This window comes from Procambarus clarkii, chromosome 61 (genome assembly GCF_040958095.1).
Source record: "Procambarus clarkii isolate CNS0578487 chromosome 61, FALCON_Pclarkii_2.0, whole genome shotgun sequence".
Lineage (NCBI taxonomy): Eukaryota > Metazoa > Arthropoda > Malacostraca > Decapoda > Cambaridae > Procambarus > Procambarus clarkii.
In genome coordinates, this window is record NC_091210.1 from 13,639,012 (window position 1) to 13,653,617 (window position 14,606).

Here is a 14,606-nt window from a genome sequence, read left to right on the forward strand (position 1 = left end):
CTTACATACGGTATCTGTGTATGGGGTTCAACCACTGCAAATTACCTCAAGCCTATCATCACTCAGCAAAAATCAGCTATCAGAACTATAACAAACTGTGTTTTCAGGCAACACACAGCCCCTCTGTTTAAGTTCCTTAACATGCTAAACATACACTCATTCCACACATTCTCATGTGATATCTACATGTACAAAACCTTGTTCCTAAATGCTAATCATGAGCACCACAGCAGAAATATATATCTCTCTGATATCCCCAGTCAGGCTAAATCTGTGCAAACACCCCATGCAAATAAAAGGCCCAGTCTTTGGAACACTCCCCTGATGAATTAAAAAATGTACCAACCTATACCTTGTTCAAAAGTAAAACCAAAAAGTACCTAATTACATCCTCATAGTTTCCTACCTTGTGCTTCAAAACTCACACTGTTCTTGTACTACCCACTTCCCTAATATTAGTACAGTACTTAAGACTAATTAAGTACTTAATCTCTACCAGTGTAATCACCTCTGTCAATTTATATTGTTGATATAAAACCTTGATACAATGTACTTTTTCACCTTACCTGAGATGTTAGATTAAGGACCTGCCCGAATTGCTGTGTGTGTTAGTGGCTTTGCATGAATGTAAAAATATCACTCTAATGTAATCACACCAACTAATGTACCTTGTAAATAAAATATTATTATTATTATTATTATTATTATTATTATTATTATTATTATTATTATTATTATTAATGGCTACAACAAAGAAAGCTTTGAGTCTTCCTACGTTGAAATAAATATACGTAACTAGAAAAATATAGTGTGTGGATTATGGCAAATTTCCATGTTGGGACCAACCCCTTTTTTTGTCACATATATCAGTGTTATAGATGAGAATATTACAATCCACATCATCAAATTTGCAGATGACCCCAAGATCTGTGGTAAAGCAAGAAACAAAAGGAATATTGAGGCCTTACAAAGAGAACTACATGAATGCCACAAATGGTCAGGAGACTGGCAAATGCTTGTTAATATTGAACTGTATACAAGTCATTACTATAGACAAACAGGCATTCTATTTTGTTGATCAAGATTATTACATTCATTCTAAAAACAGATCCTCATTTGACTTTACAAGTGTGAGAAAGTGTGAGATTACTTGCAAAAATAGTTTTATACAGTATCTCAAACCCTCCAAAGTCATAAATAGCAAAACTGTGCTATATACAGTACGTACTATACAGCTGAAAACGTTCTTGATAAGAATGGGAGGACCTTCCACAAGGCACCAGTTTCCTGACCCAGTTGAGGCCAGTAGAGATGGTGGCCGTTAGGTAAATATCCGTAAAAAAAAGTATATGCAAGGCTCAGGATTCATTCCCTTCAAATAAGTAAGGGTTTTCTTATATTTCTTATTTATATATCTATTTAATAAACTCGCACAATAAGTCCAGCTTGACAGCATTCTTTTCAACATTTTTGCTAGAGTGAGTCAACCGATTTCATATAGACATTGTTGTACTTGCAGGTGTGTGAAGTCTACAGCCACCTCTGCAGAACTCTCTCTACCCCTTCCATGTTCTTCACAAGCATTACATGTTCTGTCATCACCTTCTTCACTAACACAGGTAATGTCCACCATGTTTCCTATAAGCACTGTTCTTGCTGCAATTGATATTTTGTGTTTTGTCACGTGAAATGTCAATTAGAATATAATTAATTTGTAATGGAATGCAGTTCAAATCTGTTTGATAAGCAGTAATATTTATTTAGCATTTTACATTGGCATTGGTGTATGGATAATGTATGCATCACTCCACCACTTGGGTTAAGCACCGCTGGATTTTCTCCACCTTCAGATTATAATTTCAATATACTGTATTGCTTTTGCATTTCATTATTTACCTTTATGCTTTTTTATCTTTTACTATTGTGTGCCTCTTATCATCTCAATAGAGTTTCTGCTGAGGGCAGGGTTTGTTACCCTCTACACACTGTACTCTCATGCAGTAAGATGGCTGCACACCTCACAAAAACAATTACACAGATATAAAATCTACCAATATCATCAAAAATATTTTAATAGATTATATACACTCAGCTGTACTCCACTATGATGAAGTTCAACATGCTAAGGGTCATTGTACACGTCATCTGTATGCAAAAACCAAGACCAGCCTGGAGAGAGGCTGGGAACAGCTTGCTCCTTTGAGGTCACTTCAGTGAGTGAGTGAGTCTCCTAGTCAGTGACACGGGCTGTCCTACATGACATCATGCCTAACTGACAGCACCCATTGTCTTTAGTCCTACCCAGTGTTGTTGTGTTATGTCACATTTCAAGTATGCTGTACAACCTTCTCAAAGCTCCTCGAATCCGTTTGAATATTAGCAACTGACAGATCTGCCAAATACATATTGGGCTACCTAACTAGGTTTCATCTCCACCTACATGTACATAAACAACCATAAACATTGAGATAAAAAATAACTCACAGAGGTTAGATGTGCCTTGTGGATCATAACTATTTGCTGCTTGAACATAGGTATTAGGTGAAAAGAATGTGCCCACCCGTCTCTGTCCTTCACAGGAATTGTACCTGGAATCATTTCACTTTTGTTTGACCTTCCCCAAAGGTTAGACAAGTACTGTACTTTGTGTCTAACTGGCACCAGTGACCTCATTGTTATGGTGCCAGAGAAACTTTTATGATTTCATTGTAGCTGAATCTTATCCCATTAGGCCAAAGAAAGAGAAGTTTCTGGGTGCTGGATGAAGTACGAAGGTTGAAGGCAAATGACGCTTCCATCTTCATTGCTCTCATACCAACAGATAAGGTAAACACACTAATAGAATTATCTACAATTACATTTTGAATTATATTATGATTAACTAAGATTATAAAAAAAGACTGATCAGTTATTTTCCTATAATTCAATCCATTTATTACAGGCAAACACCATTTAATGAACAAGATGCATTCTCCGCAATGTGTTTGATAATGCGATACAGTATTTACAAGTATTTACACCTACAACACCCACAACCTAATGTGTGTACTCTTTTCAATTTGATAACATCAATTTTCGTGTTATGTCGTTCATTTTGGTATCAAATTGTTTGCAATATCAAATGATAACATATACATTTATGCATGTTTAGACACTAATAAATTATAAACAGTGATTTTGCATGCATATAAGTAAACAATTTATTGATTAAAATTGTTGTAGCACAGACTGCTATTGATAGCTAGCAGGCAACAAAATGTATGTGCATAGTGCTATATCATATCTCTTGAACTACTGCAGTCATCCTGAACTGGTCATCAATCCCCATGGGTTATGGCATTCTTTTAGCTGCAGTCTGTAATTGCATCACCAGCAGCCAGCACCATCCAAATCCTCATTCTTAGGCTTCTAGGATTATTTTCTGGGAGGACCTCTCAGTAGCTCCTTAAGTTAAAACCTGGACACAAGCAAGCCTTGAGAAGCACACCACAGCTGTTATGCCCTGTTAATGCCTATTGGACGATTAGGCTATAATTGAGGATCTACTCGGGACAGAACATTTTGCTCAGACCATTTTTTATGTTAATTATACTTATTAAAAGCATAGAATTATGAACGTGCTTTTTTAGACTGCTAACATTAAACTCTTATTATTAATGTACTGTAGTACTGTACTCCAAAAACCTTCACAGGAAGGATTAATTCCTGTTATTTTATCCTTGGTACATCAGCACCCGCCATCTTAACTCTGATGTACTGTATTAGCACCTGTCTTTTTCTATTGTGATCAGGAAAGTGCCATGTGTGTTCTTCATGAACTGTCAGAACTGAGTCAGCTGGTGTGTGAGCTGCGTGTTCCGCTGCCTACCTGCACCTGGGACTTGCTGTTCACGCTCATGATCAATCACGCCAATTTTACCCTTGCTGTCAGTCTTCTCATTTGTGCCATGCAAGTAAGGTTTACATAAATCATTTTTTTTATCATATATCAGTCATGTTAGCAAAATAATTTGAAAAAATGATTACAGTAATTGCTAAGTGTTGGCATATTAATAGCCAGCTGAGCATAATTAGAGGCTACAAATTTTAAATGCAAACTCCAACCATGTAATATTATTACATACCCAGTTCTCTATGTAAATAATTAAAACCTCTTCAGGTTCAGTCTTGGCTCTTATCTATGGCAAAGAAAGGCTCCATGAGGTAGAGAATGATCCTCGAATTTTCAAGAGTAAACATCTTCACTGGCCAGAGTTTCTGTGCAACAAGGTTATCCATTGTCTGTTGGGTTTTGACAGGACTCTTGACTTCTTCCTTGATTTCCATAATAGTTTTTGGCACATCCACATTCATACAGAATTCTGGGACTTGTTTAGGTGTTGTGTCAGCAACACAAGCTACCACTTACAAGCGTTTTTCTTCAGGTTAAACTTGGCTTCCTTGACGTTAATGAAGCTCACCAAGGTGGTGCTTTGTGAGCAAGTCAGGGGAGTGCAGGTCCTATCTCTCTCAACAACTGGCTCATCTGAGCACCAAGTAATTACCTAAGTGTAGTTACAAGATGAGAGCTACACTCGTGGTGTCCGGTCTTCCCAGCACTCTTTGTCATATAACGCTTTGAAACTACAGTACATGTACTGATGGTTTTGGTCTCCACACCTTTTCACTTAACTTGTTCCAACCATCTACCACTCTACTTGATGGGGTTTTGGGAGTTCTTCTACTCCCCAAGCCCAGCTCAAGGCCAGGCTTGACTTGTGAGAGCTTGGTCCAACAGTCTGTTGCTTGGAGCGGCCTGCAGGCCCACATACCCACCACAGCCCAATTGGTTCGGCACTTTCTTTAGAAAACAATCTAGTTTTTTCTTGAAGATGTCAACGGTTGTTCGTTGTTGGCGAAAACGAATTTTCTTGTATTTCTTCGGCAGCTTTGTTTATTCTTGAAATTCCAGGTCTCGGGAATTCTTCCCTGTCAATTTTATGGATTCCCATTATTATTTTGTACGTAGTGATCATATCCCCTCTTTTCTTTTATCTTCTAGTTTTGGTATGTTTAATTCCTCTAGCTTCTCCTCGTAGCTATTGTTCGTCAGTTCCAGGAGCGATTTAGTTGCACCTTTGCTTATTATTAATCTACAATAAAACCATTGACCGAGGTAATATTGGGATGTAAGTACGTTATTTAATAAGGCTTCCATCCTTAAGAAAAAATTTAATAATTTATACATTTAATTTTGTGATTAACTGTTTATTTCTGATTTTTACAAATTTTGTATAGCCTTTACTATTTTCTGTTTCAGATAAGCTTATTTAGACCAGAAATAGATGTTCTGGAGAAAATTTTGTTTGATTGCTACAGAGGTGGCCCAATGCTAATGCAACCTTTGTCCAACCTTATTCGTGCATTGCCTGCAGAGTATCTCAACAGGATGAGGCCATCACTGCATAGGTTGCTCACTTTTCTTACACATGAACCACCCCCTGCGCAGCACATCAAGGACATCATCATTCATCAATGTCAGGGATATGGAATAAACCTCTTTCCTAACTCTGATGTTTCAGGATACAAGATACACAGTGAAGGTGGTACCAATGCACACAGTGTCATGCAGTGTTCCCTGGGAGTACATAATGTAGATGGTCGTGTTGCACAGTATGGTACGGTGCCTGGTGAGCGCGACACTCGGCACGGTCACATGGCAAGCGTCGATGTGTCCTCCAGTTGTCACAGATTTTCAAGTTTAGAAAGTAGACGCTCATTGGGAGCTTTTGAATATCAAATGAATCGTATTAGAAATAATGAAAACACACAGTTAACTATAGGATTTGGTAATAGTAAAGATTCAAATATAACCAAAAAATTGCCAGAAAACTCTGGAAATTTCGGTAGAAGTTTTATAGGTAGTAGCAGTTTTACTACTAAGAAAATGTCATTTGAAAGCAGATGCAGCACAGACAGCATTTACAGCCAGGAGTTGTGTAGCCGAAAGAACATATCAAGAGTCTATGCTAACCAACATTCTGTGGCATCATCAGGTCCTAGATTACTAAAGAATACAACATATTCATCATATCTGAATCAAGAAGAATCATCGGCTCCGACTGGCTCTGACTTTCCAAATCGCCTAATGCATGTGTCAACAACTACTACCAGACACGAAGAGCAACTAATATCGCCAGCACCTGTTTACCATGGTAAGTCTTATACAGTGAATACTGCCTGTCAGGATCTACTTAAAACTCAGACAGAAATTTCATCATTAGGTCTCCATTCCCACAAAAGATCCATTAATTTAAGCCAAGAGGATTTGCCTGGAGTACCAGTTGACAAAAGGGAACTTGCCACAGGAAACCATAGGTGGAGGGTTTCGAAGAAGCAGGAGGTGGACTTGAATACCCAAGGAAAAGAATCCGAGGATTTTAATGTACCACAATGTCAAGAGTCATATGATCACACTCAAACTAATGTTCAAAAGAAAGCTTCAAAGTCTGTGCCAGGATATAGTCAGACATACAAGGAGACTCGCTGCCAGGGGTCTCTGTCCGAGGATGTTGCGGGTGTTGTTTCAAGGCATGTGTCAGCCCTATCAAATTCTACATCACTTGGTTCCTGCATAAACAGTGACAAACAAGAGAGAGAAAAAATACCCAAATATGACAAAAAGAATGTTTATCACAAGAATGGGCAGCATAAATTGAGTTCTGAGCAGCACGCAGAGTTATGCTCACCTCACGGCACAGGAAGTGTTGTGCAGGCACAGGGAGGGGTACTACAGTGCTCATCAGAGAACACAAGGCTTCACTGTGATAGCAATCAATCGGGCAGTGCTTCAGAGTTCCCCACAAAGCAAGTACCTTTATCTAATGCTGAACCAAAACAACTGTGTAACTCAGTACGTGAATCTTCTTCAAAAGTTAAAATGACAGAAATGTCATCTGCTCTTGGAGCCCAAGGTAACTTAGCGACGCAGACTGCTGAGCAAGGCAAAGCTAGTTGTAATAGGGAGCACAGTAATGTTCAAACTTGTATTCAGAAGACAGCAATGGTTAGCGAAGCTGAGGCATTGCCTTCAAATACAGCAATAATTTCTAAATTTAAGGATGGAAACTACAGCTTGAGGTAAGACAAAAACTATGATTATCGTACACTGATGCTAATTTCAAGTCTTTATTTCTGTAGGTATAATGAGTCTTATCCTACAATTAGTTATTATTGTACATGTTGAATATTTCCTCACACTCCTATGGTTGATTGTAGGTTTACTGACCAGTTATTATAGATTTAAACACCTGAATTTACCTAAAGGCCACCATCTGAATTTTACCTGAACTTATCAGAGGGCCACTAACACACTGGTGACCTCAACAAGAACACGAAGCCGGCAATTTGTCAAAGGTCCTCCCATTTCTCCTGATTTTTTCCTAGCTGGATTTTAAAATTCAGCAGTTTTTGGCATTAATGGCTTTGGTGTGCAGGCAGTTCCATGGGTTTGTAACCCTGTGGGTGAAAAAGCATCTCCTGTTTTCTGTCCAACATTGTGGCTTGTTTAGCTTGAAACCGTTGCTCCTTGTTTTTATTACATCTGACCTTTTGAAGTAGTTACCTGGATCACTATCCTCCAAATTGTTCAGAATTGTAAAAGTTTTGATGAGATCGAATCGAATCGAATGGTGCTCCAAGGAATCGAGCACCAACTGAAGCTGTAAATGCTAAGACAGTACTGTAAGAGCTCGCTAATCTAGACGCGAGCTCCAGGTTATCTCCTGATAACCTGGACCTTTGGGTGATCCAGCCAAATTGCATTTGATTTTTGTTTGCCAAACTTTGCCAACCTCAAACAGAAATCTGGGTTACCAAGAGTTGGCCAAGCTACTGAATGATATCGGGAGATCTGTACTCACCAGAAGAAACCTTACCAGCTGGCAGTGAAAACTGACCTTGCCAATATACCCTTATCATGGAAATTTATGTTTATTGCATGTGGAAATATAAATTATGTTGGGTGTGGAACAAAAATTGTGAATACTGAATGTTCATTTTTGGACCTTCCCAGTAAGAAATCCTGCTAATCCAGATATCTGGCTAACTCGGGAGAGGGGGTGAACCCCATATGATCAGGATTAGTGAGAGTTATCAGTATATACTAAAGGAATATTGGGGGGGGGATCGTTGACAAGCAACTAGCTTCCTGTTCCTATCATGAGTACTTGAAATGGTGGCCCCAAGTAAATTCAGGTAAAATTCCAATTGTTGGACGCGTAGCCGCCCTCTTCCTTGACCTGTTGACTACTGTAGATATATAACTTTCTAGTGGCCACAGTAATTGCTACAAAGGTGACTGTGCTTGGGTAATTACAGAGTAGAGTACTGTATAAGTTGATATTATGCTGGTAGTGTAGATATTAACAGTGATTCTATAATAATTGTGAATTGATTGAATGTTGCAAATTTTATTTAGTGAAAAAAGGTACCCATAAAAGGCAGGTATGTCACTTGATCATTCACAGGATCTTCCTTCCTCTCTTCTCTATTTGTGTCCCATATGTCTTAGGCTTTTGTGAAATATCAACGGTTTGTTTTTATAAAATATCAACGGTTTGTTTTTATTCCAGCTGCTCTGTCTCGCATGTGACAAAACAAATGGGTCTTTTACAAAGGACTGTTTCAAAGAAATGTGTACAGAAGAAGCCAGTTACGGTGTCAAAACCTTGTGTCTCAACCACACCAGAATCAAGAGACCTGCCCTTGCCTGGTGGTGTGATGATTGATGTTGAAGGATGTTCATATTCTCCACAAGCTTATGAAGTAAGTATTTCTGAGGTCAATATAATAGAAGATATTAGGTCATAATGCTGTGTGTTAGAGAATAGATTTTGCCTTTGTATTGCTTTCAGGGCAAAAATGTATAAAATTATCCTAAAAGAACTATCAACTGTTCAGATGGTCTCTTACATGTCTCGAGGGAACTGGTGGTAACAAGACACAAACAATGTTAGCAGCATATATGCATGTGGAACACTATCAGCATTCAGCCTTACACATGGACCTACGTCAATGACTAGCACCATACATGGAGGTTAGATGACAGAGGAAAAAGTCATTTAGCTTCATAGTAGATGTCAGCTCTGTCTTTGGAAGTTTAGCACTTACCCAAAATATTTCTTGCGGGAAGTTTGTCTTGTGACCCCTCCCCCCCATCCTTTTATGGCTTTGAGGGCAGGCTCGTATTGGGTTGATCTCAAATCTCCATAAAGCTCTCATCTTGTAGAGGGGGTGAGGGAAGGTTGTATGGGCCGTTATCCCTGGTGGGCAGTGAGGATCACGGGTACCAGGCATTAGGTAGTCTAACTGATAATGGCTCAGGGGTGTTACTAAGAGGGCTGCCCAGAAATGGTAATCATGAATATAGCAGGTTATCTTGAGATGATTTCAGGGCTTAGTGTCCCCGCGGCCCGGTCCTCGACCAGGCCTCCACCCACAGGAAACATCCTGTGACAGCTGACTAAATCCCAGGGACCTATTTACTGCTAGGTAACAGGGGCATCAGGGTGAAAGAAACTCTGCCCATTGTTTCTCGCCGGCGCCTGGGATCGAACCCGGGACCACAGGATCACGCGTCCAGTGTTCTGTCAGCTCAGCTACCGGCTCCTGCATTGGTATTATTTGTTATTAGCAGTGGCATTATTTGTCATATACAGTACAGTACATGTAAATATGTTGACGTGTCTACTTAATTCTAAATAAAAAAAATTTAATTGTGTACGGGTTGTGATTTTCTCTGTTAACCTTCATAAAAATTTTAGTTTCTCTAAAGGATTAAGTTTTATAGTTTTAGAAGGACAAGACGTAATACTGAATATTGTTTTGCAGCTTGAAGGCTACGGGGATGAACTGGACGTGGAACATGTGGAGTTTGCAGCAAATGCATGTCAAAGCATTCAAGTTAACCAGATTGTTAGAGATCTGCGCATGATAGCAGAGTTAAACTCGGAACGCCTCAAGAAGATAAAACTTGTGAAAATATTTAATCTTCTGACTAAAAAAGATGACATCCATTCAGTTGGAGCAAATTTAGCCACTATCTTGAAGTCTGTGTCTGGTGAGAGAAATATAAATCTCAATTTTTATACAGCTTTATGTTGTAATTTTCAAATTATAATATTCAATATTATATTGGATTGGTAAAAAATTACAATTTAAGAATTTAAAGAAGAGTGATGTTAATGAATTTTAACAATTGTGATTACTGTTAAAACCTGTTGTCAGTGTTAGGTGGGTATCAGTGTTGTTCTGTATGAACTTAGAAGATCCTACAGCAGAAGTGTTCCATCTTGTTGCTCCCTACAAAATTTAGTTATCAAATATTTCTCTATTTGTTTTTCCCAGTGAACAATTTGCCAGTCATTTTACATCCAGGTCTCCCATTATTACTGGCCAGGACTGAACAGTGAAGGAGCGGTAAGCTATCATCACACCCTGCACGGATTCAGGCCCAGGTTTTGTGTTTACAAGGCTGGCTTAAATATGAGTAACTATGGGGGGGGGGGGTGAGATCTATCTCATCATGCCATCACCTAACCTTTCATACCTGGCATGCTTATTACCCCTCTTATAGCTCTGTCTTATTTTGTCTTTTATGTTGACAATGGAAGTGACTTTGGCAATTTCTTTTTATATTTCGCTTGCCAACCACCCATGCAGAGTATGAGAATTTCCTTACATCTCACACTCAACTTTATATACCTGATACAGCTTCCCCGCATGTCCTTTTAATCTTCCTCCTTTCAGGTTATATTGGTTGCCCGTATCCACCTCATCTATTCCCCTCAGTACAGTGGTACCTTGGTTTACGACTGCTCTAGAATACAATTTTTTGGGTATTTGATACCAAATTCATCGTAAAATTTGAAATGGTGTACAACGTTTGCCTTGGAACACGATTCGTTTGTTGATACTTGTATGGGTGGAGCGAGCTCTGGTTCTGTTGGGCGCGGGCGAGGCACGCTCAGTGTTTACCAGCGTCTTCTGCCTAGAGTGATGACCGCACTTGAATACTTTGTAAAGAATTTCATTGTTTTTCTGCTTTTTTATTTTTTGAACATAAAAGTTATTATTATATATTGAGAGAGATATATACAAGAGTTGTTACATTCTTGTACAGCCACTAGTACGCGTAGCGTTTCGGGCAAGTCCTTAATCCTATGGTCCCTGGAATACGATCCCCTGCCGCGAAGAATCGTTTTTTCATCCAAGTACACATTTTACTGTTGCGTTAAACAGAGGCTACAGTTAAGGAATTGCGCCCAGTAAATCCTCCCCGGCCAGGATACGAACCCATGACATAGCGCTCGCGGAACGCCTGGCGAGTGTCTTACCACTACACCACGGAGACTGCTAAATCATGCCATGGATCCCAAGAAAGACAAGTGGTAAAGTTCAACCCAAGAAAATAATTATGAGGATGACGATAGAGGATAAACAAAGAGATGTGATGTCTCACTACAGACAAATGTTAAGATGTAGGGAAAAACAAGTGTCTGCTGTATACATTATAAAGGTTCTTAGTGAGACAAGCAAGCAGTGAGCCACAGCCAGGTCCTAGTGGTATGCCTGCAAAAGTAGGAGAGAGAGTACCTCAGAAATGTCATCACTGCCTGATGTTATAATAGAATGGGACTTCCCTTCCAAGCACTAACACCTCTGTTGACTAAACCACATATTAGAAAGTGAAGGGACGACGATGTTTCGGTCCGTCCTGGACCATTCTCAAGTCGATTGTCGACTTGACTTGAGAAGGACTTGACACAATCGATTTGAGAATGGTCCAGGACGGACCGAAACATCGTTGTCCCTTCACTTTCTAGTGTGTGGTCTGGTCAACATTTTTCAGCCACGTTATTGTGACTCATCGTCTGCACTAACACCTCTCCTCCCTTCTCCTCCTCCTCACCGTCTTCCATACGCCAACAAGAGTTCTCAATAAAGGTAAGGTACCTGTACAGTATAGCAAAAAATATGAGTAGTATTCTGTATAAAATTTAATTTTAAGTTAATATTTTTGGGTGTGTGGAATGGATTAATTAAATTTACATTATTTCTCATGGGAAAATTCATTTTGGTTTACAATTTTTTGGTGTACGATGCATCTCTTGGAATGGATTTAAATTGTAAATGAAGGTACCACTGTATCTTGTATGTTATGATCATATCCCCATGTTTCTTCAGTAAGAAGGTAAGGTTTATTTCCCTTATCTTGTCCTCAGAGCTGAACCCTCTCAAATCTATTAAGAGTCTAATTGCAAACCTCTGTACTTAAGTTTGCTTCTGTGCTTCATGAGGTGCGGATTCTATTCTAGTGTCACATATAGTATTCCAGTACTGTAATAGACATTAAAGCCTCTTTGTTTATACAGTATTTATAAAAGTTTGAATCAAAATTAATTGTTTTTATGTTTACCAACTTCCCATATACTGCTGATGTTATCCTATTCATTTGAGCTTTTGGTGTTAGTGTAGAGATTATATCTACTTCCAAGCCTTTTTCTTATATTTTTATGTACAGTAGTTGCCTTTTCCATGTGGTTTCTGTAGGTCTCCTGTCTGTTTATCATCATTATCTAACATTTGTTTAGATTGAATTTCAACAAGCATTTATCTACCACTTCTGAAGTTTGTCAAGGTCTTCCTTCAGCACTTAACTTTCTCAGTTCTCACCTCATTAGCCTTGCATCATTTGTTTGACCTTTAACATAAATTAAGAAGAGCCCTGAGGGATCCCACTTTGGAGGGCATAGCATGGAGGGCTATGCCCACGTGTCATTCGGAGGAAGGGAGCAAGGGTATATGCATACTTGACTGCCAACCCACCCATCCAAACCCATTCACCTACTCACCCACACATCGATCCCAACCTATTCACCTACCCACTCACAAACTCACCTGCCTCAACCAATACCTACCTCCTCTAATCCCATCTTGCCTTTCCTCCCACTCATCCAACCGACCACCCACTCACCTGCCCTGTCTAATTCCCACCTTCCCTAATGCATGCACAACATTCCATCTTTCTGCCCTCTCACCCCGATACCCATGGAAGCATTAAACCAGTATGCCTTGGTGACCCTTGAAGGAATCATCATGGGGATGATTATTTTCTTTGGAATTACACTTGCACATTTTGCTTGTCACCATAAATGAAGGTACCACTGTATCTTGTATGTTATGATCATATCCCCATGCTTCTTCAGTAAGAAGGTAAGGTTTATTTCCCTTATCTTGTCCTCATAGCTGAACCCTCTCAAATCTATTAAGAGTCTAATTACACACATCTTGCTTGCTAAGGCAGTCCTCAACCATTCCATACTGAAAAGGAAGGATTCATGGTTTGAATTATATTTTCAGGTAAGAGAAGTCGGGTGTTTACACCAGCCGAGGAGGAGTTGATTGGGCGGTTGGGTGTCTCACTTATGGTGAAGTGTATCGAGCAGTGCTACCCTGACCAAGCACTGTGTGTCATCCAAAGTCTACATCACCACAAGATTTCTTTCTATAGTTGCATGGTAGGTAAATATTTTTTTTGTTTCTGATAGAAAACATTTCTGAGAGAAGGGGAAAGGGGAGGAGACACTGAGGGGAAAGGGACAAATGGGTCAAGGGAAAGATAGGGTGAAGACTGGGAAGGGAAAGGAAGAGACCCTGTCACTCCAATATGTTGCAGTTTTCAGAACAACCTCTTATGTGGGATTCTGTCAAAAGCCTTTTTTTAAATCCAGATAAATGCAGTCAACCCAACCATCTCTTTCCTGTTAAATCTCTGTGGCTCTATCATAGAAATTAAGTATATTAGGATCTTCCAGACATAGGAATCTGGAGGACCCCAGGATCTCCCAGATCGAAACCCATACCGTCTGTCGGTTATTATATCATTTCTCTTCAGATGTTCTACCCATTTGGTACCATCCAACATGGTAACTATAGTGCAGGGAACTAACTGGTGTTATTTGTGGTGCTATCATATAAACTAGTTAGGTATAGCATTGATTATTTACATGTCCCAGGGGCAGCTGGCAATTGTGTGTAACTTCCCGCCATGTGCACAATGTTTTAAGTTCGTGTTCCGTGTCGTTTTCACTTTGCTGTTAAATATGTGCGTCCACCTTGAATAATTTCCAGTGTAAAATAGAGATGTGAACTAGAGCCAAGTAAGAACACTCTTCAAGTGTACCAGATTAAAGTACTGGTGCTAATATATTGGAGCTTTAGAGTATACTTGTTTGTTGATTAAGTCCAAGATTTGTGGGACTAGTAATCTTTTGTAAAGTCCTTCTTCAATAGTGTTTATGGCTACGCTCCAGATATATTTTGTACCTCCAAGCATAGGTCTATAGAAATACTGTACATCCTTGTGTAATATCAGAAGCTGTTGTTTTCAAAAGCCCTTTTACCTTATATAAATGTCTTTAACTTGTAGTATAAAATATGAGCTCTTGTATAAGGTATATCCTGAAAAACCTGGTATAACACTGAATACAGTATAGCAGTCCTCTGATGAGAGTTTACTAGTTTCCATAGAGATTGCTACATTTATCCCCGTCTTTAGTAAGAAC

At 39.2% G+C, this 14,606-nt stretch overlaps 1 protein-coding gene across 1 annotated transcript in view; it reads left to right on the forward strand.

Moving 5' to 3' along the window:
• The window catches only part of LOC123774411 (uncharacterized), a 31,941-nt gene that overhangs the window by 10,361 nt on the left and 6,974 nt on the right, over positions 1-14,606 (forward strand). The window contains exons 7-13 of the mRNA XM_045768681.2: positions 1,520-1,619; positions 2,732-2,826; positions 3,792-3,953; positions 5,300-7,119; positions 8,613-8,805; positions 9,871-10,099; positions 13,402-13,559. Of these exons, the coding sequence (XP_045624637.2) occupies positions 1,520-1,619; positions 2,732-2,826; positions 3,792-3,953; positions 5,300-7,119; positions 8,613-8,805; positions 9,871-10,099; positions 13,402-13,559 (2,757 nt within the window). The remainder of the gene's footprint in view (positions 1-1,519; positions 1,620-2,731; positions 2,827-3,791; positions 3,954-5,299; positions 7,120-8,612; positions 8,806-9,870; positions 10,100-13,401; positions 13,560-14,606) is intronic.